At 37.2% G+C, this 24,268-nt stretch overlaps 3 protein-coding genes across 3 annotated transcripts; 1 reads left to right on the forward strand and 2 right to left on the reverse strand.

The window, feature by feature from the left end:
- Positions 1-3,488: 3,488 nt before the first annotated feature.
- On the reverse strand, positions 3,489-11,762 carry LOC141762749 (uncharacterized protein C7orf57 homolog). Its single transcript, XM_074626797.1, has 8 exons — positions 11,625-11,762; positions 9,722-9,804; positions 9,373-9,555; positions 8,383-8,470; positions 7,806-7,932; positions 5,158-5,222; positions 4,956-5,059; positions 3,489-4,851 (listed from the first exon to the last, which is right to left on the reverse strand). The coding sequence occupies exons 2-8, from the start codon at positions 9,777-9,779 to the stop codon at positions 4,793-4,795; spliced, it is 684 nt and encodes a 227-aa protein (XP_074482898.1). The 5' UTR covers positions 9,780-9,804; positions 11,625-11,762; the 3' UTR covers positions 3,489-4,792.
- Positions 11,763-12,405: 643 nt separating this feature from the next.
- LOC141763102 (four and a half LIM domains protein 2-like) lies at positions 12,406-16,044 on the reverse strand. Its single transcript, XM_074627409.1, has 5 exons — positions 15,009-16,044; positions 14,745-14,919; positions 14,437-14,606; positions 13,321-13,507; positions 12,406-13,113 (listed from the first exon to the last, which is right to left on the reverse strand). The coding sequence occupies exons 1-5, from the start codon at positions 15,219-15,221 to the stop codon at positions 12,962-12,964; spliced, it is 897 nt and encodes a 298-aa protein (XP_074483510.1). The 5' UTR covers positions 15,222-16,044; the 3' UTR covers positions 12,406-12,961.
- A 4,790-nt stretch (positions 16,045-20,834) lies between these two features.
- Positions 20,835-24,094, forward strand: LOC141762675 (PI-PLC X domain-containing protein 1-like). Its single transcript, XM_074626650.1, has 7 exons — positions 20,835-21,110; positions 21,802-21,938; positions 22,733-22,858; positions 22,958-23,113; positions 23,247-23,359; positions 23,600-23,670; positions 23,750-24,094. Exons 1-7 carry the CDS (start codon positions 21,008-21,010, stop codon positions 24,091-24,093), a joined length of 1,050 nt encoding a protein of 349 aa, XP_074482751.1. The 5' UTR covers positions 20,835-21,007; the 3' UTR covers position 24,094.
- Positions 24,095-24,268: the final 174 nt, after the last annotated feature.

The following is a 24,268-nucleotide window of genomic DNA, read 5'->3' on the forward strand; positions in this document are numbered from 1 at the left end:
TGTGCGTGTGTTTTATCCTCTGCACGTGCATGAGTGTGTGTGTGTTTTATCCTCTACACACACACACACACACTACTGCAGGCCTGACTGACTGGTCCCTCTGTGACTCCCAAAGGATAATTAAATAATAAAAGTTTATGTAGCACTTTATTATAAATTATGCAGTTCCAGTGTATGGAAGCTCATTCATTTACAGTGACATTATATTTTACATCCCTCCTCCTCTTCTTATATTAAATGTATTGATTGATTTTGATTGATTGATATTATGTCTGCTGTTTTTTTTTTTTTGTAAAGCAAGCATTTTGTGTTATTTATTTATTAAAGGTGCATATGTTTTTTGATGATAATCCTCATTATAGGCTGCTGTAAAGACAAAAGTATTAGATACATAATCATAACTATGAGGCAGCTACAAATTATGGATTGGTTGATTCAGAACAATCAGATAAGAAGTCAAACTATTGATTTAATAATTCAAAATTATGAGCATTAGTCAAAATTTTGACTTCCTCATAAATCCAAACACAATTTGTCCTCATATCTCATAATATTTTACTAATTTATCCAGTTTTCTTCCTTCTGGGAACAGGCTTTGGACGCTGATGGATTTATTATTTATGGATTCTTAAAATAATATTTTATTGCAATGAACTCATGAAATAGTACATCCACAAAATGTTCAACATGTATTTGCATTATTATTATTTTTTTGCATTTTATACACCCAGTGGTTTCAAACAGAACAAGAAAAAAAATAAAAATAAAGAAATAATAAAAAAAGAACAAAGGAGAAAGAAAAAGTAAATATACAATGTCCCACACACTTAAGGTTAAGCCGTGAACAGTTTTCATATAGACCATTTCTTTATAGTTTAATAATTAAAAATTATGAGCATTAGTCAAAATTTAGACATCCTCATAAAGCCAAACATAATTTGCCCTCATATCTCATAATTTTCACTTATTTATTACTTTTTTATTAAATTTTTTCTTTTGGGAACGGGCTTTGGATGCTGATGGATTTAAAAAATAATAATTTTGCTGCGATTAGCCCATGAAATAGTACATCCACAAAATGTCCAACATGTATTTGCAATTATAACTATTATTTTATTTTATTTCATACAGTGGTACAAACAGAAAGAAAACAAGAAAGAAAAATAAATATATATATATAAAAAATTAAAACAAAACATTAAAACAAAATAAAATATAATAAATAAAAGAAAAAGAAAGAAAAAATAGGAATAGGAAGGTATACCCAAATTAAAACAAAATAAAATAATACAATTTTAAAAAATAAAGAAGGAGAAAGAAAAAGAAAAAGAAGGAAAAAAAGGAATTTAATGATAAGTTTCCCCAAATTAAAACAATGTACCGCTTAATCAAGGTTAGGCTGTGAACAGTTTTCATGTGAACTATTTATTTAGTTCAAATAAAAACTGTTGACGTGTGTTTGTTGATTTCTGGAAAGAAACGTTGCTACACATGTTAGTTTTGTTATTTTTAAAATGCTTCAAGTTCCACAAACTAAATTTAATTCACTTCTATTGTATTGGGACTATTTACACAGACCGATACCAGCAGGGATAATCTGTCATTTAGGTGAACTGGACCTTTAAAGGAATACTTGTATAGTTTACACACATTTTTCTGCTTCATATTTGTTTTAACATTAGATTAAAAGAGAAGAAAAGGAGAGAAAGTGCTTTGAAAATTACTTTTTGCATCAATGAATTCATGTAAATATGGTAATTAGAAACAGATTTTGAGCATGAATTAGTAAAGTGAGTTTAATTTCCTTCCTAGACTTGTTATATTTGGTTAAAGAAGAAGAAAAAACAGTACACAAGTACATGCACATGCCCATTTATTGAAATGATAATAGAGAGTCTGTGTGCAGTCATCAAGGTATAAGCAGGGTCTTACAATGAGTTGTGTCGGGTGGATTTCTCTTCACTACAAACACTTGAGGGATCTTCTGTTTAAAAGCTGCCTTCGTCAGTCTCTTCTGGTACATTTGAAATGCAGATAATAAGCAAGATGGGGGACACACACAAGTGACAAGACTTCAGGGTCTGCAAAGTTAAGCCACTAAAGGTTCCCGCTGTTGGTTTGTAAACTGAGATGCCACCACCGGGAGAAGAGGAAGCAACTTGACGAAGAACCTGAATATTTAACAGCTCATAAAAATAAACCTCAAAGCAAAACAATATATCAGGAAGACGATACATTCGTTCTACTGCAAAATAAAAATCCAGCGCGTCTAGTTTTGAACACGTTTTAATACCACGTACAGATAAATTATGAATCATTGCTTAAATGTATTGTGTTGAAATAAAAGTGTTGAACATAACACAAATTCTTTTCAAACAAGAGTCGGTTACCGCTGCGTCATTTTAGAGTCGCAGGTGATGAATGTTGTTGGATTTACGAGGACAAACTTTAATCTCGCCGTTACACCCAAATAAATCATCCCCGTCCTTTTCAGTTTTAAGAGCATTTTCTCCGCCTGACAAATGTCCCTGTAGGATTAGGATTTTACTGTCACCATCAGGTTCACAGTTACGGCTAAAATAAATTAGAACTGTTGAATGACTCAAGGCTGAGCTGTCCGTCAAACGTCACGGAAATCCATTACCTTTTTAAGACATACTGACAGTCAGACTAGAGGACGAAGAGGTGGACTAGTGTCTGCTGTGGTTTAGGAGTCCACAATATGGAGGACAGATTTCTGCCAAAAATAAATATACCAATAAATGTACCACAAATATTAAAAATAAATGTAGGCATTAATTAATTGAAAAATGCAACATGAATTTATTTTTGTTTTAATTTGCCTTTTTATTTATTTACCTTTGCATTAATTCCCCTATTTATCTACTCTATTTAATTTCCCCTTTTTTATTTATTAATTTTTAATTAATTATTCATTAAATTTTGCATTTCTTTTTCTTTTAAATTTATTTTTAAATATATTTATTCATTATGAAATTGTAAGTATTTATATACGTATTTATTTATTTATGCATGATTTCCCCTTTGCATTTATGAGATTTATATCACATTTTATCAATTAATGCCTTCATTTATTAACTGAGTAAATGTGACATTAATCTCATAAATGCAAAGGGAAAATCATGCATAAATAAATACAATTTAATAATGAATAAATACATTTAAAATAAATAAATAAATATGTATTCTAAAAGTTAATAAAAATGAATGAATAAATAAAAAAGGGAAAATTAGATAGAAGAGTAGATTAATAGGGGAATTAATACAAAGGTAAATAAAGAAATAAAGAAAACAAATATACATTTATTTCACATTTTATCAATTAATTAATGCCTACATTTATTTTTTATATTTATTGGCATATTTATTTATTTATCGAGACATTTATTAATATAATAATATTAATACCGACAGTGTTTACTGCAAATAAAATGAGCTTTTAGAATAAATTTAGGTTATGTTACTGAGTAAAATGTAAAGATTATTAAAAGAATGAATATGGCAGATGTAGTGTATAACAGAAATGCTTTTCTGCTGCTTCCAAGATTGAAGTTTCTGCACAAAAATGTTGCTTCAGTAACCGTTTCTCTCATCTGAGCAGAATAAACTCCCAACAGACGGTGGGTTTGGTGTGATCAGGCTGTGCACTACAACACTACGTTCTCCTACTGATGTCTACAAAGTCAAAAAACACTGCACGGAGCAGGGAAATACTGCTTGGTTGGCTTATTCAGAACTCACTTTCTAACAACTCGTCTGCCTTAATCTTCACAGGGAATTACACTGGACTTGACTTTCAGCTCTGCAGTCTGCTGAAGGTGGCCCTAAATCTCCCAGAATGCTTTTATCTGTTGTTGCATGAGTGTTTGGGGTTTAATAGGCTGAATGACACAACACTGAAGGGCTTTAACATGCAGAATGGACCCAGTTTAGTTATATCCTTAGCGAGCTTCTGACACATTTGGAGCTTCCTAATAAACAGTGATGATAAAATTGGTCTTGCAGCACCTGGAGACTTGTAAACATCATTTGAGTTAATTTAGTGTTTTAATATGAGGCTTTTATTCTGCTTATTGGCAGCTTGCACAGTAAAACGATGCATTTTTCTTAATTTTAGGGACTCAAACACAACATGACCATGGAAAAGGGCAACCTTTTGCAGAGCAGCAACTTAAAAGAAATCATCTTTGGCCCTTTTTAACCAACCACTTTGGCATGTGGTCACAGTTGCGGGGCGGCCGTCTCAACGAACGATCGCAGCCGTAAACACACAAACCTCTAGCATCCCATCAGAGAGCAGGAGCCCTTGATCGAAACAAATAATATTTCACGTCACTGGAACCACATTTCATTAGCACGAACACTTTTTTAAATTCACTAACTCGATCTTCATACAACCAGGGAGGGAAACTAACACCAGCCTCCAGTCAACAAAAGCTCAATTCAAGCTTTGGCTGGTGAAACAGTTGTGATTTTTTCCTTCAAACAGCCTCCGTGGACCCAAAATTAGTTTCCTTCCCTGTGCACAACTCGTCTTTCAAATCGAGAAATACTGAAAAAACACGGCGAGCACCGACACGTCTACTCAACATAATCTGTGTACAAATTAGAGCAAATAAATAGAGAGGACCGTACCTTTGCATAAACATGAGTACAAAACCTAACAGTCAGTGGATGTACAATAAATGCGAGTGAATCCGAGAGGGAATTTTTGTGGAAACCATGAACCAGTGTTAGGACGACCCCCTTTTCCCCTCGAGACCTGTATGCACTACTCCAGCTCGTCCACATCCTCCGTCATGATGGTGCTGGTCTGATCTGACGTCACACCTGGAAAACAAAGCAACACATCTGAAGCAAACAAACTAAAACACCACGTCTGTAAATAAACCCCCACTGTTTAGCTTCATAAACCTGAAAAGAAAATATCGTACTTGAGGCGTCGTCGTCGTCATTAGGAGACTTCTTCTTGTCCCCAACATAGCCATGACTCAGCAGCTTGGTCATGCTGACCGGGGTCGCATTCTTCTCATGAGACCTGCAGACGAAGGCGACGAGAGACGGCGTTATGACGAATCACGTTTATGACAGATTTGATATTGTTGTTTTGACTCCAGCATGTTGATTAATACTCACGTTCTCTTGTATTTGTTGGTCATGGACAGACCCTCCATCTCATTGGCAACTCCATCAGGAGACATCTGTGGGATGAAGAGTTACACAGATTTATGCTTATTTCTGTAGCACTTAAGGGATAGTTCGGGTGTTTTGAAGACGAGTTGTATGAGGTCCATAGTCAGTGTATTACCTAGCAATGTACTGCAGCAAAACACATTTTAGACACCTAAAGAAAAAATCAATATCTGTACAAGTGTACGCTATATTTAGAGTATTTTCACTGCTTTACCTCGCTGTGAGACAGCTACAGTCTGTGTTTCGGATGGGGAACTGGAGCAGTTGTATCCATCTATGCTCTCGCCTAAGCAACCAGACTCCATTGAAACAACCTGTAATTTTATCTCACAGAACAGGAATTGCTGGTCTACCGCTATGGAGGACTGAACCTGCCAAAATCAAAATGAATAAACAAATAAATGACTCAATAAATGTATCAAAAATAATATTAAAATAAATGTAGTCATTAATTAATTGATCAAATGTGACAAATTGATTCTTTTTTTAATTTGATTCTTTAATTATTTACCTTTGTTTTAATTTCCCTATTAATCTATACTTTTCTATTTTATTTATTCATTTTTATTAACTATTATTTTTATTACTAATAATTATTTCATTTAAGTTATTTTTTAATGTATTTATTCATTATTAAATTGTATATATGTCTTTATTTTCGGATCCTCGGCAATAAGTCGGACTCGTTTCCGGTGGGGGTTGGCCTCCGCCAGGGCTGCGCTTTGTCACCAATCCTGTTCGTGATATTCATGGACAGGATATCGAGGCGTAGTCGGGTGGAGGAGGGTTTGCAGATCGGTGTGCTGAGGATCTCATCGCTGCTTTTTGCAGATGATGTGGTCCTGTTGGCATCATCGGTCTGCGACCTCCAGCACTCACTGGATCGGTTCGCAGCCGAGTGTGACGCAGTCGGGATGAGAATCAGCACCTCTAAATCTGAGGCCGTGGTTCTCAGCAGGAAACCGGTGGTTTGCCTACTCCGGGTAGGGAATGAGTCCTTACCCCAAGTGAAGGAGTTTAAGTATCTCGGGGTCTTGTTCGCGAGTGAGGGGACGATGGAACGTGAGATTGGTCGGAGAATCGGAGCAGCAGGGGCGGTATTGCATTCGCTTTACCGCACCGTTGTGACGAAAAGAGAGCTGAGCCGGAAGGCAAAGCTCTCGATCTACCGTTCAATCTTCGTTCCTACTCTCACCTATGGTCATGAGGGTTGGGTCATGACCGAAAGAACGAGGTCGCAGGTGCAAGCGGCCGAAATGGGTTTCCTCAGGAGGGTGGCTGGCGTCTCCCTTAGAGATAGGGTAAGAAGCTCAGTCATCCGTGAGGGACTCGGAGTAGAGTCCTTGCTCCTTTGCGTCGAAAGGAGCCAGTTGAGGTGGTTCGGGCATCTAGCACGGATGCCTCCTGGGCGCCTCCCTTGGGAGGCGTTCCAGGCACGACCAGCTGGGAGGAGACCATGGGGAAGACCCAGGACTAGGTGGAGAGATTATATCTCCACACTGGCCTGGGAACGCCTCGGGATCCCCCAGTCAGAGCTGGTTAATGTGGCCCGGGAAAGGGAAGTTTGGGGTCCCCTGCTGGAGCTGTTGCCCCCGCGACCCGATCCCGGATAAGCGGTTGAAGATGGATGGATGTCTTTATTTATTTATACATGATTTTCCCTTTGCATTTATGAGATTTAGGTCACATTTTATCAATTAAGGCCTACATTTACTTTTAATATTATTTTTGGTACATTTGATGTCATATTTATTTATTTATCAAGTCATTTATATATTTATTTGTTTTGGCAGGTTCCGTCCTCCATATACCGCTGCCTAAATCTGTATACAAATGTATATAAATATGTAAGTATAGCGTTCACTTAAACTGATACTGATTTATTAGGTCTGTTTCTCCAAACTGGGGGCGTGCCGACTGCAATCTACTGTCGGTAATACACCGACTATGGATAAGTACCTCATACAACCTCACTTCAAAACACCCAAACTATCCCTGCTACAACCTGAATGTAGCAGCCACATTATTAGACACATTAATAAACATGGATATTTCTGACTTTTCACTGCAGAATTATACACTGATGATTCACTTTACTGACAAGCAAATTAAATGTTAATGTTGGTGATAGAGCAAAAGATGAAATAATGGAGGAAAACAATTTGTCATGCAATGGAAAAGGGATGACAAAAACGTCTTGAACCCAACAGCAACACCAAAAAATACACATTTATATGCACTAGTTTCACTCAAAACATTGTGAAAATATAGTCATTCTCCTACAAGTTAGAATGATTTAATCTGGTACCCTGTTTAATACTACCAAGCCTCTAAGTCCTTTTCTTCAATATGAACACTATAAATATGATGAATACATCATCTGTACTTACCTGAAACTTTTATAAATATTTCCACAAAGCTACCCCACAGCCAAAGCACCGGCAGGGAATCAAAATTAACCAAAATGCGAATGCGACGATGGAGCAGAAACGGGATGAAAAAAGGGGAAAGGTGGTGGTAAAATAAATGAAAAGGGATGGAAGACAACGACACGGTATAAATGTTGGGGGTGACTAGTTTGGTCCATTCACCTTCTCTTTATCGGGAGAAAATCTATCGTCTTTTTCCCAGGACGAACCGTTATCGGTGCCAAACGGTGCAGCCATAGGCCGCCTGGTTCCCTTCATCTCGCTGTCGGGAGACGTTGCTTTGCTTCCGCTGTAAGAACAAAACCAACGGTGATATACGATGTGAAATTACTGCTGGCCAGTTATCACATTCTGGGAAAACTTGGCTGTGGCCCGCACGCTTTTTGTGGCTCTTAGGAGGATCAAGAAGCATTTCGAGTTTTATCTTAAAAAACCAGCTGGCTGATAAAATACTTAAAGTAGTTGATCAGATTTCACCAACGACTTTGTGCAAAGTCAAACCCAGAGGAAGGTTTTTGCTGTAATAATCGTAAAAGGGATAGTTCAGATCCCTTTAGTATTGTTTAAAAAATCATGACCTTCTCTACACTGATAAGGTCGAGATGTTTTTAGGCTCCAGGTTAAGAAGTGTGTGGTGAGCGTGTGTTGGGAAACTGACATCACAAGTTGTTGAGGGTTTTTATTCACACACAAACATCATCATCTCCACCAGGTTAGATTGTTTATTTGTGCCGTTTACCTCTTTGACTCATCATTTCCAAACCAGTTGGTTGGGCTGTAAGCCATCTTAGGTTGGTCATCATCATCAGCATCATGACTCAACAGCCCTGCAGGAGGGGAGGACACACAATGTTCAACATGAAACACTGCCAGCAATTATGAAGCACTGCACTGGAAAGCACAGTTTGATATTTAACTTGCAGCTCAGGGCCTTAACATTTACTCTACTACAAAATAAGTGTTAAAATCTGTCTTTTATGCTGCCATTTCCCCAACTCACAGCTGTGACAAGAAAAACAAATCCTTATCTAACTGGAACATTCATGTGGAGGCATTGAACTTTCCAGTACAGGAGACTTGCACAACAAAAAATACTCTACAGCAGCTTTTTTCAACATATATATCCAAAATCCTTTGGATTTTTATGAGATAATTTGCTGCTAAATAGATAATATGTGTGCCAAACATTAATAAAATATACCAAATCATGTCTAAAAAGTAGTGTATCACAAACTAAACAGTCTTAAATTTGCTATTTTTCTAATGGAGTTTGGCAGAGCCGCCCATCTGCACTGTCTGACTTGCATAAAACATTCATGTTGAACTCGACATTGAACTTTTCATTGTGCACAACAAAAGCGATTGTTTTTCCCCAACAGGGGCTGCTATGATTTCCCAAAATGCATAAAAAGTATTTTTGGAAAAGGCCTCCCTCTTTCATGTTGTGCACCGGTAGGCCACTTGTTCAGGATTTGCATTTCAAAGAGTTGAGCGAAAGTGTCAAGATCAAACAAATCAGCAGGGACGTTTTTTTGTTATTTTCAAAATGTGATGACTTCAGATCAACTATTCACTCTGAGGGCAGGAGCAGGTTTGTCAGATTTCCTCATATAAATGTTCAAAAGGAGAACCTTTCTATGAATGTGTCGTAAGTATTTCAGTGCATTCTGTCATAAAACTACCTGAGGATCTGAACAACCTTTGTACAAATGATAGAAGAAACATTTACCTTTGTGGCCGCCTCCCTTTGCCAGCTTGACATACTCCGAGTCCGACTCTACGATCCCAACTCGCCTCCCGCTGGTCCACTCCACCGGAGAGGTTTCATCAGCAGTCTGGGACAGACCGGGGATCTGGGAGGTCGGTCCAGTCGGTCCAGTCACGCCGGTGGGCACAACCACGGTCTTTATACCTGCAATAACCTTAGAATTAAAGCTTGTTCGAAACATACACAGCCATGGACACGCACCTAAATTAAGCTTTAGAAATGTTGAATATTTTTAGCTTTGAGTATTTGAATGTATTACAGGTGATGGAGCCAGAAATGGTTTGATAAATGAAGTATAATTTAGTCTTACCACCGGGCTTGGTCCTTCGATGGTTGGGGACAGCAGCACTCATTTCAGCAGAAGACATTTTACCAAAGGGAGTACTTTATAGTCTGTTAAAAGCACAATTAAACATAACATTAATTTAAGGTCACCTAATTTACTAGTCCCACTAAATTAGCAGTGGTGGAAGAATTACTAAGAACCTTTACTTACGTAAAAATCTTAAAATACTCCACTACAAGTAAAAGTCCTGAATTCAAAATGTTACTTAAATGAAAGTACATATCAGTAAAATGTAGTCATTATGCAGAATGGCTCCTTTATATATTACTGGAATATTATATATTCTGTTTTTATCATTAATAAAGAGCATCTTAATGTTGTACTTCATCAATGTGGAGCCAATTTCAGATACTTTGTACTACTGGGTAAATTAGTAGTACAGTACTGCATTATATTAAGTTAACTTTTAATTTAAAAAGTAACTATAATAACAAATAAATGTCAATATTTCCCTCTGGAGTAGAAGGATGAATTAGCAGAAAATGGAAATACTCAAGTATGTCTAAATTGTCCTTTAGTACATCATGTACTTAGTTACTTTACACCACTGTTAATTAGTAGCTATAGATTCTTTTTCACTTGATGCATACAAAATCGCTTTTAAAATCTATTTTCCCCCTCACCCATCTTCTATCACAATGCACAGAGATGAGCAGTGGCCTAAAACCATCATGAGGGAATTGAGATCTTTTGATAAATTAGATATTGCACAGTAGATATTATGTGTGTCGAATTTACCACAAAACAAAACTGTAATCAAAGATAGCATCTTAATGTTGTACTTCATCAATGTGGAGCTAATTTCAGATACTTTGTGTATTACTGGGTAAATTAGTAGTACAGTACTGCATTGTATTAGGTAAACGTGTTTTTTTAATGTAAAAAGTAACTATAAGTATCAAATAAATGTCAATATTTCCCTCTGGAGTAGAAGGATGAATTAGCAGAAAATGGAAATACTCAAGTATGTCAAAATTGTCAAGTATGTCCTTTAGTACATCATGTACTTAGTTACTTTCCACCACTGTTAATCAGCAGCTATAGTCTTAACACTAGTCTTAAATCTTAACACTTGTTGCACATACAAAATCCCTTTTAAAATGTATTTTTCCCCACCCATCTTTCGATCACAATGCAGAGATGGGGCAGTGGCCTAAAACAATCATGAGGAATTGAGCTCTTTTGAGGAAATTAGTTATTGCACAGTACATATCATGTGTGCCGAATTTACCACAAGACATAACTGTAATCAAATATCCTGAATTAGAAATGTTACTTAAATAAAAAGGTGTCCATTTTCCCCTCTCTCATCTTCTAATCACAATGCACAGAGATGGAGCAGTGGCCTAAAACCATTATGCAGAATTGAGCTCTTTTTGAGGAAATTAGTGATTGCATAGTACATATCATGTGTGCCGAATTTACCACAAGACAAAACTGTAATAGAAAATGTAAAAATATGTTAAAAAATAAGTAGTGTACTGTTAAATAACGAGAAAATGGTCTTAAATTATCGACTTTTCTAATGGAGTCTGGCCTTCTGCTCCCACATATGTCACAGAGCGGCCCAATCTGCACCTTTTCATGCAAAGAACAGCAATTAAATGTTGTTAAAATGATTAACAAGACTTATATGTGTATTTGAAACAAGATGCATTAGGTAAAAGTTGCAGAAAACGTTAAATAAACATTAAAATAAGGCATGTTTTAATTTAATAGATAACAAAGCCATGCTACTTTAGTTAGCCGCCTAGCTAGCTGCCGCAGTATCTTCACACCGTTAATCTTTAATTACGCTTTAACTACGCATCTTTCTAAATAAACAGTTAATTAATATACTCGTGGTAATTTACAACACATATCTTACATTATAAGTTCTTTCTCTTTCGTTGTAATGGAGCGGTTTGTTGTAATTATTAAAACGCCCGTTAGCTTCCAACCTCTTATACTGCGGACCCGAACACTCTTTCCGGTGGCACCTGCTGGCGACTTCCGGTCCGGTTACATGGAAAACAAAGATCGTGTATATCCGACAAATATATCCCGTGACGTAATTTTGTAGTGAAGTGAAGCGGTTTCTTCAAGATTCAAGATTCAAGATGTTTATTTGTCACGCCGGTTATACAGGTACAATCGTGTGAAATGCTTTTTTGCTGGGAAGCTCCATTAAAATAATAATAAGTTAAATTACAATTATAAAAGGAAATACTTTGTCATCCCACAACACTGATTCACAGCAAAACAGGATTCTTGAAATAGGACAGAGTGAGAGCTCTTTGCGACATTCTTGCTGTGACGTCTTCAAGAGACGATCTTTGGCAATACACCATTATTAGGAATCCCATTAAGGGGCATCCTAGAAGACACTTTATCATGTGTCTCTATTTAAGAGGACACTTTATCATGTTTTCTCCATTGAAGGGCACATTTTATCATGTTTTCTCTATTTAAGAGGACATTTTATCATGTTTTCTCTATTTAAGGGCACATTTTATCATGTTTTCTCCATTTAAGGGCACATTTTATCATGTTTTCTCTATTTAAGGGCACATTTTATCATGTTTTCTCCATTTAAGGGCACATTTTATCATGTTTTCTCTATTTAAGGGCACCCTAGAGGGCACTTTATCATGTTTTCTCAATTGAAGGGGCACCCTAGAAGACACTTTATCATGTTTTCTCTACTGAAAGAGCATCCTATAGCGCATTTTATCATATTTTCATGACAAGCAGCATCATTTATGGCAATAGGCATTTATCAAATCCACAAAATCTTTATTGGCAGATGTAATTTCGTTAAACAAAATTTATGTAATTAGAATAAACAGTATTAGTAGTATTATATTAACTCTGTTAACAATTGCCACAACACAACATTCTCTTAATATGCTCTAATAAAGCTGTTAAACATGGTTATTTTAATGCCACACAGAGTTTCATTCCAAAATTAGATATATAAATAATCTTTTTAGGATTCTTGAATTTGCTTTCCAGGTGGGAATGTTTCTGAGAAACACAAATGCATTCAGCACAACAAAATAAAAACTACATTTTGGAATGAAGGCTTCAACTAATTTGCGTTAAACACAATATCATGCAGAAAACACCTTAGCGGTAAGAACAGGTTAAAGTGTGAGAAACCAGTAAATGATGGGTTAGGAGAATACTGCCAGTGCTCATCTTGGACGAACTCTTGGAGATCACTCAGAAGTCTTTGACGCAGTCGGGGCAGAGGACGTCATCTTTGCACGTCAGGAAACCTCGACCCACCAGAGACACGCAGCACCGTTTGCAGTTGAAGCAGTCGTTGTGCCACTGACGCTGCTCAAACGAGATGTACTTGCTGCCACCGAGACCTGAGAGAAAAGCAACAACAGTCTCATGATCTCTGTAATGTGATAATCCTGATTGGATACAAGGAGGGAAGCATATGATCTGGGTCAGACCGTGTTATCTATACTGTAGTTACGTCTGTCTATTTGTAGTTCATGTTGGAGTGGTACAAGTTTTTTTGTTTTATTCAGTATTTTGGGACAATTTAAAGGTGCAGTGTGAAACGTTACCGCTGATCGGGGTGGTGCAGGCAGCACATTTCTTGGCGAACAGGTTGCAGAAGCAGTCGAGGCAGTAGGCGAAGTCGTCCCGAGAGGTGAACCGCTGGCCGGCCAGCTGCTGCTTGCAGCCAATGCAAACGAAGCACTCCTTGTGCCAGGGCTGGTCGCGGTAGTTCACTCCTCCAGTGGTGATGGGCTGAAAGATATAGCATCATATGTGTATTGTGTGACCTATTGACCTTTAGTGACTGTTGAAAAAGTTTATTAGACTTAAGTAAATAAATCTCAGAGCTCCTATGCACGAATGTATGGCTTCATCCTGCTTAGTTTCTGTGTCATTTATGCTGTTTGTTAGTCACAGGCGAGCCAGATGACTGCTGTCTCACCTACCAGCTTTTAGCACAAAAAGACGCCTCCGATTCAGCCTGCTTGGCCATCTGTTTCCTGCCCATAACTGTTATATACCATCATACATATTTGTCCTCTTTCCTCCTACACTGTCTGTCTTCTCATAACTGCACCATTCAGGCTCAAACAGACTCAATCCCAGTAAGCACTTAAGGACGTAAGAATATTTTTACAAATATATCAATAAATTAAAGACCTAAAAATCTTTAAAAATAAATAAATAAATAAAAACTTAGGGCCTAATAATCTTTAAAAAAAAAATCAATTAATTAAAGACCTAGAAATCTTTAAAAAATAAATAAATAAATATAAAATGAAGGACGTAAAAATCTTTTTAAAAATATATAAATAAATTAAAGACCTAAAAACCTTTAAAATAAATAAATAAATATAAAATTAAGGACGTAAAAATCTTTTTAAAAATGTATAAATAAATCAAAGACCTAAAAATCGCTAAAAATAAATGAAAACATACAAAATTATGGCCGTTTTTTTTTTTTTTTAAATATATAAATAAATTAAAGACCTAAAAACCTTTAAAAATAAATAAAATAAATAAAAAAATAAGGATGTAAAATAATTGCTCATTAGAGACCTCTCCACAACCGATTTATGATCTACTTTAAAGACAAAACTATAAACAGATAGCAGCTGGAGCTACAAATCACAACCAGAGCCTCTCATGAGACACGTGGATCACAGTGTGATGTTTTATACCTTCTTGCAGTGGACGCACTGCATAGCAAACTGCTTCTCATAGCAGGGCAGGCAGTAGTTGTTGGCATCCTTCTGGATGAAGCTCCTGGTGCCCATCGGCTGCTGGCAGCGGTTGCAAGAGAAACAGTTCTCGTGCCAACTGTTGCCCTTGTGCTCCATCTTCTTGGAGCCTGGAAGAGAGGGAAGAGAGAGATCAATAATTACATCTACTGTACAGTAAGTCAGCCTCAACCAATTACGGCTAATGGGCTGATGTCCTGAGCTCTAAACCTGATTTCATTTATGAGAGTAAAGAAAGGCCTCCTCGCCTGGCATGATGGTCTTCAGGCACGCATGGCATTTGGAGGAGTACTCGCTGCTGTAGCACTCGACGCACATCGGCATGTCGTCCTTGGTGGCGAAAGGCCGATCCACCAGCGAGCGGCTGCACTTGATGCAGAGGAAGCACTCGCTGTGCCAGTGGCGGTCCTTGTAGGCCAGATCCTGCAGAGCCAATGAAAAGAGAGGATGTTTAGTTTAGTTAGAAATCAGAGGACGACTGTAACACTTCTGCGATTGAATAATGATTTGACCTTGCTGGTGCAGCCAATGAGCTTCTGGCACACTTCACAGTTGCTGGAGAAAAGATCCTCGTAGCACTTGACGCAGTACTGCTTGTCCTCTCTCAGGATGTACTTTTGCCCGTACAGGGACTTTGTACACTCGGTGCAGTCGTAGCGTTCAGACATTGTGACTGAATCCTCGTCTCTGAGTCTTCTGTCCTGCAAGATAAATGATAAAAACATTGCATAAAGATGATGTGATTACAGTCATGATCGTCCACGTCTGAAACTTGGATTGGATTTCTGTAATTTGAGAGCTACAAAAGCGCTATGTTAGGATCACATAATCCAATAAATTAAACATCATGACCATGCACCAGGTGCAGAGAGGAGCCATTCTGAGATGCCTGGAAACTTTATTGAGGACTTTATACAACAAATTAGGCCGAGGAATGTCGCAAATAGCCTCCAAATGGGGCACGCACTGCAGAGTGCTTTATTAATGGACGTAAAGCGACTTTTAAATCTGGTTTACTAGCTCCAAAAGAGTCTGAATCAAAGTCTAAGGAAGTCTTAATTCACTCTGTGTCCTCTAAATTCTCCGGAGTTCATTGAATGAGTTTTCAAAGAGGGTTAGATGGAAGAGGGGGAAAGCAATGAGGAGAAAAGGGAAAAGCAGGAAAAAGCAAAGAAACCCATCATACAAGAAAATGTTTGTCATCTATTGCAGACTTTATTCTGATGGAAGACGATTTTGAGAGCTCAGCAAATAGCATCATTAGGAGATTAAATAGCAGATTTAATAAAAAGGATGGCTGCATAAAATCTTATGCAACCTCTGCAAATCAATTATTGTTAGATATCCAACTGGAAGATCTTCAAAAGAGGATAATCATGCTCCTCTGGGTCAGTTCAGTGCTCATCTGATAACGTGAACAGAGCCTCATTGCTGCTAAACCACCAGACGAGACGGTTCAGATTATTATCGTCGTCCTGTTATTGATTGGCAGTCTGAAGATGACAATAAACAGGAAGTTGATTTTAGGATAGAGATGGTGGCGCTTAGCAACAAGAACAAAACTCTGCCCAGAATTAGCTAATAAAATAATTTTGAGAGTCATTTAATCAGGTGTTTTCTCCAATATCCGAAGGCTGTTATTGACTGGACTTTTGATGAGCAGTCAGTGTTCACATTTATCATTAAGTTGTTGAGACGCCGTGTAAATAACAGCCAGTGATTTCATTCATTAGCAGATGAGAACGACTTTCATCTTCAATTTTTCCCCCCCAAATTTGTTTATTGGATTTTCAACAACACACAAATGTCCAGTTTCATCCATTAACAATCAAAGACAGACACTAAATTCACATGATAGTGAAAAGACACATTGAAATGTTATTCCAGAATAGTAGCAAACCCCCCGACAGTAGCATGAGCAAAAAGTGGACCTCATGTTTTATTACATTTGGCAAGAGAAACATTTTATAGTATTTTTTCTACTTTAACAAAGTAAAAAACATCTTTTAATTCTTGAATTATGGGAGGGGGTACATCTTCATTTCTTTATCTAAATATTTCTAAGACCTCTACCTAACACTTTTCCTCAATTCTTGACAAATATACTATTTTATTAAGGAATGGGGTGGACCACTTATCATCCACTTCCCCTCTTTTTAAAAGATTAAGGGAAAAAAATGAATGACGTAAAAATATTTTTGAAAATATATCAATGAATTAAAGACCGACGTGATGGTCACTCGCCTGCATTCACGCATGTGTGACCTCTGCCCTTGTTATTGCTCTTAACATGTACACCACCTGAAAAATGGAGGCTACATTCCACTTGTAGTCACATGTAGCATGATCTGACATGCAGCCTGCTTGGACTTGAGCGGAAAACTTAATTATGGCTTTGAGAGCACTTTGTTTGCCCATCACGTGAATGATGTAACTTGCAAGCTTGGATTCATCAAAACCTGCTTGTTTGCAATAGTAACGAAGATGTTTAGGGGAAATGCATCGCAGTAAAAGTGCACATTTTATTCAGGAAATGTTGTGGAGTCAAAGTGAAAGTTGACAGAAATATAAAAACTCAAGTAAAGTACAGATAATCCCAAAAAATACATAAGTACTGAAACAAAGTATTATTACTACCACTGCCATTCCTACCTCTATCTAAACCAACTACCTCTTCTACTGTATAAACCCCTGTACCCATTCCTACCTCTATCTAAACCAACTACCTCTTCTACTGTATAAACCCCTGTACCCATTCCTACCTCTATCTAAACCCACTATCATCCTCTTTAAAACAGCTGTAATACTTTGGTACTGAATAAACCATAAATCGTATCATATTTTCAATGCATACCGCTCCATCTAAGTTCACTGAAACACCTCAGTGTCTTTTTAAGAATCTATCGAGCATCAGCTAAAATACTACTAAAAAAAAAAAGACAAATTCTTCATCCACTTTCAACCTTTTCAAAAAACTTGCAACTCAAAAAATCCTCTAAAACCTTGTCCATGACATAATGCGTACCAATGTAGGGGTCCTTGACATGAAAAAGGTTGATAACACCTGGCCTACAACACGTGTCACAAATTATTATATTATTACTTCACACACACATAAAAGATTTGAAGCAGGAATAAAATCATCTCTGACTTGGAAAATGAAAGAGAGAAAAGCAGAAATACAAAGAGGAAAGTGCAAAGAGCATTGACATTAAGGAAGGTGTATAAAGAAAGAAGTCTTACCTGAGTGTTGGAGGATGAACCGGCTTGAAGCCTGCGACCGGAGGTGTCTACTGAGCGCTGTCCTCCATCTGCCTTTTAAAATTAAGGCTAAATGTGACACACACAGGGGCAGGAAGGTGGAGACAGTGGTGTGACCAGAGTGGGCAGGTCAGATTATATTTAGACTGCTATATATTAAAAGGCAAAATGCTGAGAATCCAACCAAAAAAACTAACTTTTGAACATGCAATCACTCATCCAGGACACATGCATGTAAAAAACACACATGACCATACATGCATGTATTATTTTAGAGAAGTCAACATAAACAAGTATTACAGAATTGAATTAATTGAATTTAAGCTTTCCGCCACAGTTCTGAAGCACAAGTTTGTGATGAAGTTTTGTAATCATCACATACAAATATTGTTTTTCGACTAATCTCAGGAGAAACGCATCTTGTAATCACAAGTCCTTGAAGTCCTTGAAGTGCTCAGAAAAACAACCAGTTGAAAGCCCCAAAACAAATGAGTAAGTGGACCATGATTGGAGGTTTCCTTTTAAAAATATACTCCATTAAATATACTTTATTATTGGACATCTGCTTGCTCATTTTATAACCAGATTAAGCTGGGAACCAGAGACGGGTGGTGGGAACTGGGGCACAGTTTTGTGTGTAAACCCAACACAACTGTCTCCTTTGATCAATCAATCAATCATTCACTTATTAATAATCTGTATTTATGTTCATTATTGACAGTTGAGATTATAAAATATCCATTAAGATTGATGACCGGAGATAAAAAATCACCATTTTATAATTTACTTTTATATTGTATGCAACTTTGAAATCGAGAAAGGGCGCTCCACTCTAACAAGATAATCTGATAAACGTTAAACAGGTTATAAAACACAAAAAAGCCCTGTCACACAGCGACCTTCTGCAAGTTCATGCCAGATTTGAACCTGCTGAAACAAGAACCATCTCTTTTAATGGTTCAAAGAAATGTTGTGTCACGTAAGAGATAAACAGCTGCCACTTGTTAGTCCTTAAATCTAATTTCTGCTGCTAAACATTCAACTGGAATAACCTGTCCATGTGTGACTCCAATGATGTGCATTTTGTATATGTACTACCTTGCACACCAACACACGGGAGAGGACATCATGTGAAGGTCGGGGTCCTTAAAACCTTTGGAGAAAAAGAACACATTGTAATAAAAACTAGAATTATCACCTCGTGGTTGTACGTCTCAATGCAACAGTCAAGTTGAAGTTTACATCCATGTTTGTCGAAATTGTCATCACTTCATCACTTTATCCTGTTAGACATTTGTGGGAAATTGTCATTATTATGATGTTGCAATGGAGCGAACAATTGACTTTCATTTCTTGGCAATATACGTTCATGGGTGAGGGCACAGTGACCTTTGACCGACAAAATCGAATCAGTTCATCCTTGAGTCCAAGTGGACGTTTCTTCCAAATTTGAAGAACTTCCCACAAGGCGTTCCTGAGTTATCGCGTTCACGAGAATGTGACGGACGTGAAGGGAAAGAGTATAGAAGCAAAGCCGCCATTTTGGACTGAAAACGCTTATTATTTTTATAATATTTTGTGGTTCAACACAGGCCATTTTGGGAGGATATGACAATAGAATAGAAATTATTTTGTTTTACTTTTGTACTGCACTTTGTAGGCGGACGTTTTACTGACGTTCGGTAGTCACTTTCAGTCCAAATGGACGAGGTGTAGTTTTGCTGCTGGGCGCTGATGTTGCAATGAAACGAACAATTGACTTTCACTTGCACAAGAGGCTCAAGAGGGTCGATGACCCTGAAGGGGTTGCAAGATAAATCTGAGAGGATTAACAGAACAGGAAATCAAAGGAAAACTTTAGTTGATGTCCAAGTTCTAAAGACCAACACAAAGCTCTTACTCAGAAAACACCGTGGGTCAGAACATCCACATGACGACGATCTCGTTAACAACTCCTTAACCTATTTGACTTCATTTTAAAAGGACACAATTTCAACAAAATACCCCAATGTACTACAGTCTGCAGAAAAACACTGAGCTGAATTGAAATACAGTACTGAGAAAAGGAAAGGTCAGGAAATAATCAGGATTAGGTAACAAGATAAATGACTTCTCCAGAAAAGCAGTGCATCCAATGTGCCTGTGTGACTATGTGCTTTTATTACATTATCTTACGTGCTTTTTACAGTATACTGACTGAAACAAACCTAAATAAGTCATTTAAATGTCACTTGCTTTTCTAAGAAAAGAACAGCAGCTATTTAAAGCTGTAACTGCATAAACTGTAGCTCTGATTTCTATTTAATTTTAAAGACTTTTCTTCCTTTCGACTTTATATTTAAAATGCAGCAGAGCACCATGTAAACACAGAGAACATTAGGCTACTTGTTGAATGAAAGGTTTATTAATAATAATAATAATAATACTAATAATAATAAAAATATTTAAAAAACAACTTTGTGATATTTTTTTACTTTACAGTTTACTGGTTGAAATGTTGGATGTTTTTCTAAGCAAAGAACAACAGCAATTTAAAGTTGTAATTGCATAAAATGTAGCATTGATATCTATTTTATTTATGTATTATAATAATAGTACATAAATAAAATATATATTATTATTAGGTATAATTATTATAAAATTAATATTTTTTCATTAATAAAATTAAAATATAATAAAATAATAATGATAATAATAATAATAATAATAATAATAATAATAATGATAATAATAATAATAATAATAATAATAATAATAATAATGATAATAATAATAATAATATGTTTTAAACAACTTCATCTGTTGCATTTGCAACTTCTTTGCCTTTAAAATCAACTTTTAACATGCTGTTTACATGTTTTTACCAGCTGTTACAAAAATAATTACATTTTATTAAAAATAAAAAATAAAAATAAATCTATTTTAAGATACTGTACTTTTTTAGAAACATGTTTAAGGTTAAAAAAATCCCGCATTTTCTGTGACTCTAACTACAATTTATCTATCTCACACAAAATCTAATGTTATTGCTGTTCAGCAGGCTTTTGTTTCGAAAACGAACTTCCGGTTTTATTTTGAAGGTTGTCACAGGAAGGAAGTGCCAGCTTGTTTTTAGCTTAACGCACGTTTTTAAACAGGAAGTGTTTGTAAACAAACCGGTTTTTGTGATCAAAACAAGGAAGAAGAGCATTTTATTCGTCCGTAATGGAAACAGTAACTCTTTAGTGAAGTAAACCAACTAAACCAGAACATGGAGGAGCAGCAACAGCTCGGAGAGAACCCGAACCCGGACTGGATGTCTCGTCTCCCGGAGGAGCTGCTGGATGTCCCACTGTGGAACCTGGCTCTACCTGGTAAACCACTATAGTCCATGATCAGGGGGTTGGTTGTGCCACTTTGGAGGGACCAAGTCTCATAGTGATTTTTTTAAAGGTCTATGTCTCTAGTGTTGGAAAATGCATGATAACATTGCAGCAATGGTATCTTTCTATGTGCTATCACTCCTTTTTTCATCCCTCCATCATTACTATCTATCCATCTTTTTTCACCATTTTACACTTAGATCCAGTGTAAAAGAGGGAAACCAACACACAATATCATGAAGTCATATATCATTGTAAAGCTTAGACTATAATCTATCCATCAGTCACATTGTCATGACACTGAGGTCAAGAGAATTTGACCTTTGCCCTCTAATGCTGCAATTGGGCAAATTCTGAATGCAACTCCAAATGCCCTTATAACTAACTTCATATTGATCTGATGTGCACATGGATAGTCCAGCATAAAGAGCACAAAAAGAGCTTTAAAATGATATATTACATGACTAACAACAATAACAACATTTCTTATGAGAATAAACATAACTTTGTGCAGTTTGTATCTGATAAAATGATCAGAACTTAGCATTGGATTCTGTTATTGGGGCAGTTTGTAAATGGCTTTCTAAGCAGCAGAAACACAAAATAATACTATAAACTTGGTACACTTGAGTATATATATAACGCGAGTTTATGTCTGACTGCCGTCCATCCGTCCCCACAGGGAGCCATGACAGCATGTCTTTCTGCCTGGATGTGTTTTCTCCCGTCCTGAGATCAGAGTCCCGTCTCCTCAGAGGGATGGACCGGCTGGTCCCCTGCTGCACTCGACCCTGTGTCTCCTGGTGGGCCACCACACAGGTAACTAGAGGACATCTACTGCTAGTAGGGGCCCATAAAAGTACATTTACTCAAGTACTGCACTTTAGTACAATTATACTTGTACTTTACTTGAATATTTACATAAGTTACTTTTTACTAAATGTTTTCACACCAAATATTGTACTTTTTACTCCACTACAATATTTTTACACATTGGTATTGCTACTTTTATTTAAGTACGACTGACCGCAGGACTTTTACTTGTAACAAAACAACTTTTACTTAAGTAAAATGTCTTAATACTTCTACTTTTTCTTGTGTTCTTCTACTAATGCCAAATCTGACCTCTGGTGGTGCTTTCAGGTGTTGTTCCTCAACTTGTAAAGTCAAGTTTATATCACAGCATGTGCTCAAAGTCAATAATAATAGTATATATTTTACATCTAATAGATACTCAGCTACAAGCAAAATCCTTCAACCAAAGTATTACTGCAGTAGAAGAACAGAAGTATTATCAAAGTACTCATTTTGCAGCAGAAAGCCCCTCATCAGGATCACTCTGAATTATATTATTTGGTTATTACTACAGCTGTATTAACATGTAGAAAGCATTTTAATAGCTGTTGGAAGTGGAGCTAATTTTAACTACTTCATAAACAATATGTATAAATAAGAAAACACAGTATTTGCCTCTGAAATGTATAGTAGAAGTACTGCAATATCTGCATTTTGTTGCAAATCTAATCTTATCTAAAGTAGCACTGACTGAGTTGCTGCCACTTGCATTGAATTATCATGTTTTTATATGTATTCTCTCTCTCTTCTGTGTATAGCAATCAGTCCTCAGTGATCAGTGTGATCTTGGTGTTCGTTTCTTGGACCTGCGGATCGCCAGGAAGCCAGCAGGAGGCAACACATTGTTCTTCGCTCACGGCATCTACACACTGATGACTGTGAAGGTACTCACACTCAGTCTAAAGTCTGTATAGGGTTTACATTGAACCACCGACCCAGAGGTTACTGAGAATAAATTGAATACAATATGTGTGTTTATGCAGGAGGCTCTGGATGAACTGGCTACCTGGTTGGATGCTCATCCGAAGGAGATCGTCATCATCTCCTGCTCGCATTTTGAATCGTTGACCGACGAAGATCACTTCCACCTTGCAGAGTACATCATCACGCTGTTCGGAAAGAAACTCTGCTCCTCACAGGTAACCTTGAGATTCTGAAATGACTATATAAATGAATATATTTAGATTTCGAACTGCTTGAAGACGTCACAGACTTAACAATTCATTAAAACAAAGTTAAAGATACTTACTGTGTACATGTGTTTACATGCAGGACGTTCCCACTCTGCGTTCCTGTTGGTCCAGAGGTCAGCAGGTCGTTGTTTCTTATGACAACCAGCAGATGGTGCTGCAGCACCCGCAGCTGTGGACTGGAATACCTTACTGGTAAATACACAATGTGGATGCTTTAAGTTTAATAGTTCTAATTTAAACATATATGCTTGTTTCAAATCATGTTTGTATTGTTGTGCATCAATATCAAGCAGAAAATCACACATCACTAGCTGCAGAATCTACCATGTTTTGCTAATTTACGCTTTCACAACAACATCTTTGCTGTAGACTTTTCTTCACTGCGATATGTAAACCAAATAAAAAATTATTTAACCATTTCTCTGTCTCCAGGTATGCCGACAGCCCAGACCCTAAACAGGTGATCATCTACCTGGAGGACCAGAAGCGCAGAGGAAGACCAGGTACATAGTAGTGGAGGAAGTATTCAAAACATGTACTAAAGTAAAATCAATATTACACCGTAAAAATACTTTTTTGCAGCTGGTTTCTACGTCAGCGGTCTGAACTTGACAGAAGATGCTCTCTACATCCTCCTCCATCCCCTCCAGGGCATGAGGAAGATGACGATGAGGGCCCTCTCGCTGCTGCTCAGCTGGGCGGGCGAGCAGCGGCCGGGGCGCCAGGCCAGCAGGGTCAACATCCTCTGCTGCGACTACGTGGACGTCAGTCAGTTCTGCTCGCTCGTGATTGGCCTGAACTACAAACTGCTAGGTGGAGCCGGCGCGCTCGCCGCTCCTCGTCCCGTCTGCAGGATGCCTAGAGCATCATCTTCCTCAGACATCACTGGCTGTTGCCCTAGCAACCAGACTGGATATCCAACATAGGAAAACAAATCTTAAGAAGTTTTCTTTCTGCTTTTTTCCCCCCAAAAATGCCAATTAATACTTATTTTACCTTCCAAATATGTTCGATCATGTGAAAACTGTATGTCACGTTTAAAAATTCACCCTTATCTCTTGTACATTACGCACAGTATCATCTTTGTATTATTTTCAGATT

The sequence above is a fragment of the Sebastes fasciatus genome, chromosome 24 (assembly GCF_043250625.1).
Source record: "Sebastes fasciatus isolate fSebFas1 chromosome 24, fSebFas1.pri, whole genome shotgun sequence".
In the NCBI taxonomy this organism is placed as follows: Eukaryota; Metazoa; Chordata; class Actinopteri; order Perciformes; family Sebastidae; genus Sebastes; species Sebastes fasciatus.

What these genes read in the sequence shown, in the direction of transcription:
- LOC141762749 (XM_074626797.1), bottom strand. Translation starts at nt 9,779, where the DNA reads ATGTCTTCTGCTGAAATGAGTGCTGCTGTCCCCAACCATCGAAGGACC. An exon ending in TTTCTCCCGATAAAGAGAAG is followed by an intron (nt 5,223 to 7,805) that starts GTGAATGGACCA and finishes TTCATCCCACAG; the next exon opens with ATGTCTCCTGATGGAGTTGC. An exon ending in TGACGACGACGACGCCTCAA is followed by an intron (nt 4,852 to 4,955) that starts GTACGATATTTT and finishes TTTGTTTTCCAG; the next exon opens with GTGTGACGTCAGATCAGACC.
- LOC141763102 (XM_074627409.1), bottom strand. Translation starts at nt 15,221, where the DNA reads ATGTTTTTATCATTTATCTTGCAGGACAGAAGACTCAGAGACGAGGAT. An exon ending in TCATTGGCTGCACCAGCAAG is followed by an intron (nt 14,920 to 15,008) that starts GTCAAATCATTA and finishes TTGGCTCTGCAG; the next exon opens with GATCTGGCCTACAAGGACCG. An exon ending in AGTGCGTCCACTGCAAGAAG is followed by an intron (nt 13,508 to 14,436) that starts GTATAAAACATC and finishes TATATCTTTCAG; the next exon opens with CCCATCACCACTGGAGGAGT.
- LOC141762675 (XM_074626650.1), top strand. Translation starts at nt 21,008, where the DNA reads ATGGAGGAGCAGCAACAGCTCGGAGAGAACCCGAACCCGGACTGGATG. An exon ending in AGAAACTCTGCTCCTCACAG is followed by an intron (nt 23,114 to 23,246) that starts GTAACCTTGAGA and finishes GTTTACATGCAG; the next exon opens with GACGTTCCCACTCTGCGTTC. An exon ending in TGGACTGGAATACCTTACTG is followed by an intron (nt 23,360 to 23,599) that starts GTAAATACACAA and finishes CTCTGTCTCCAG; the next exon opens with GTATGCCGACAGCCCAGACC.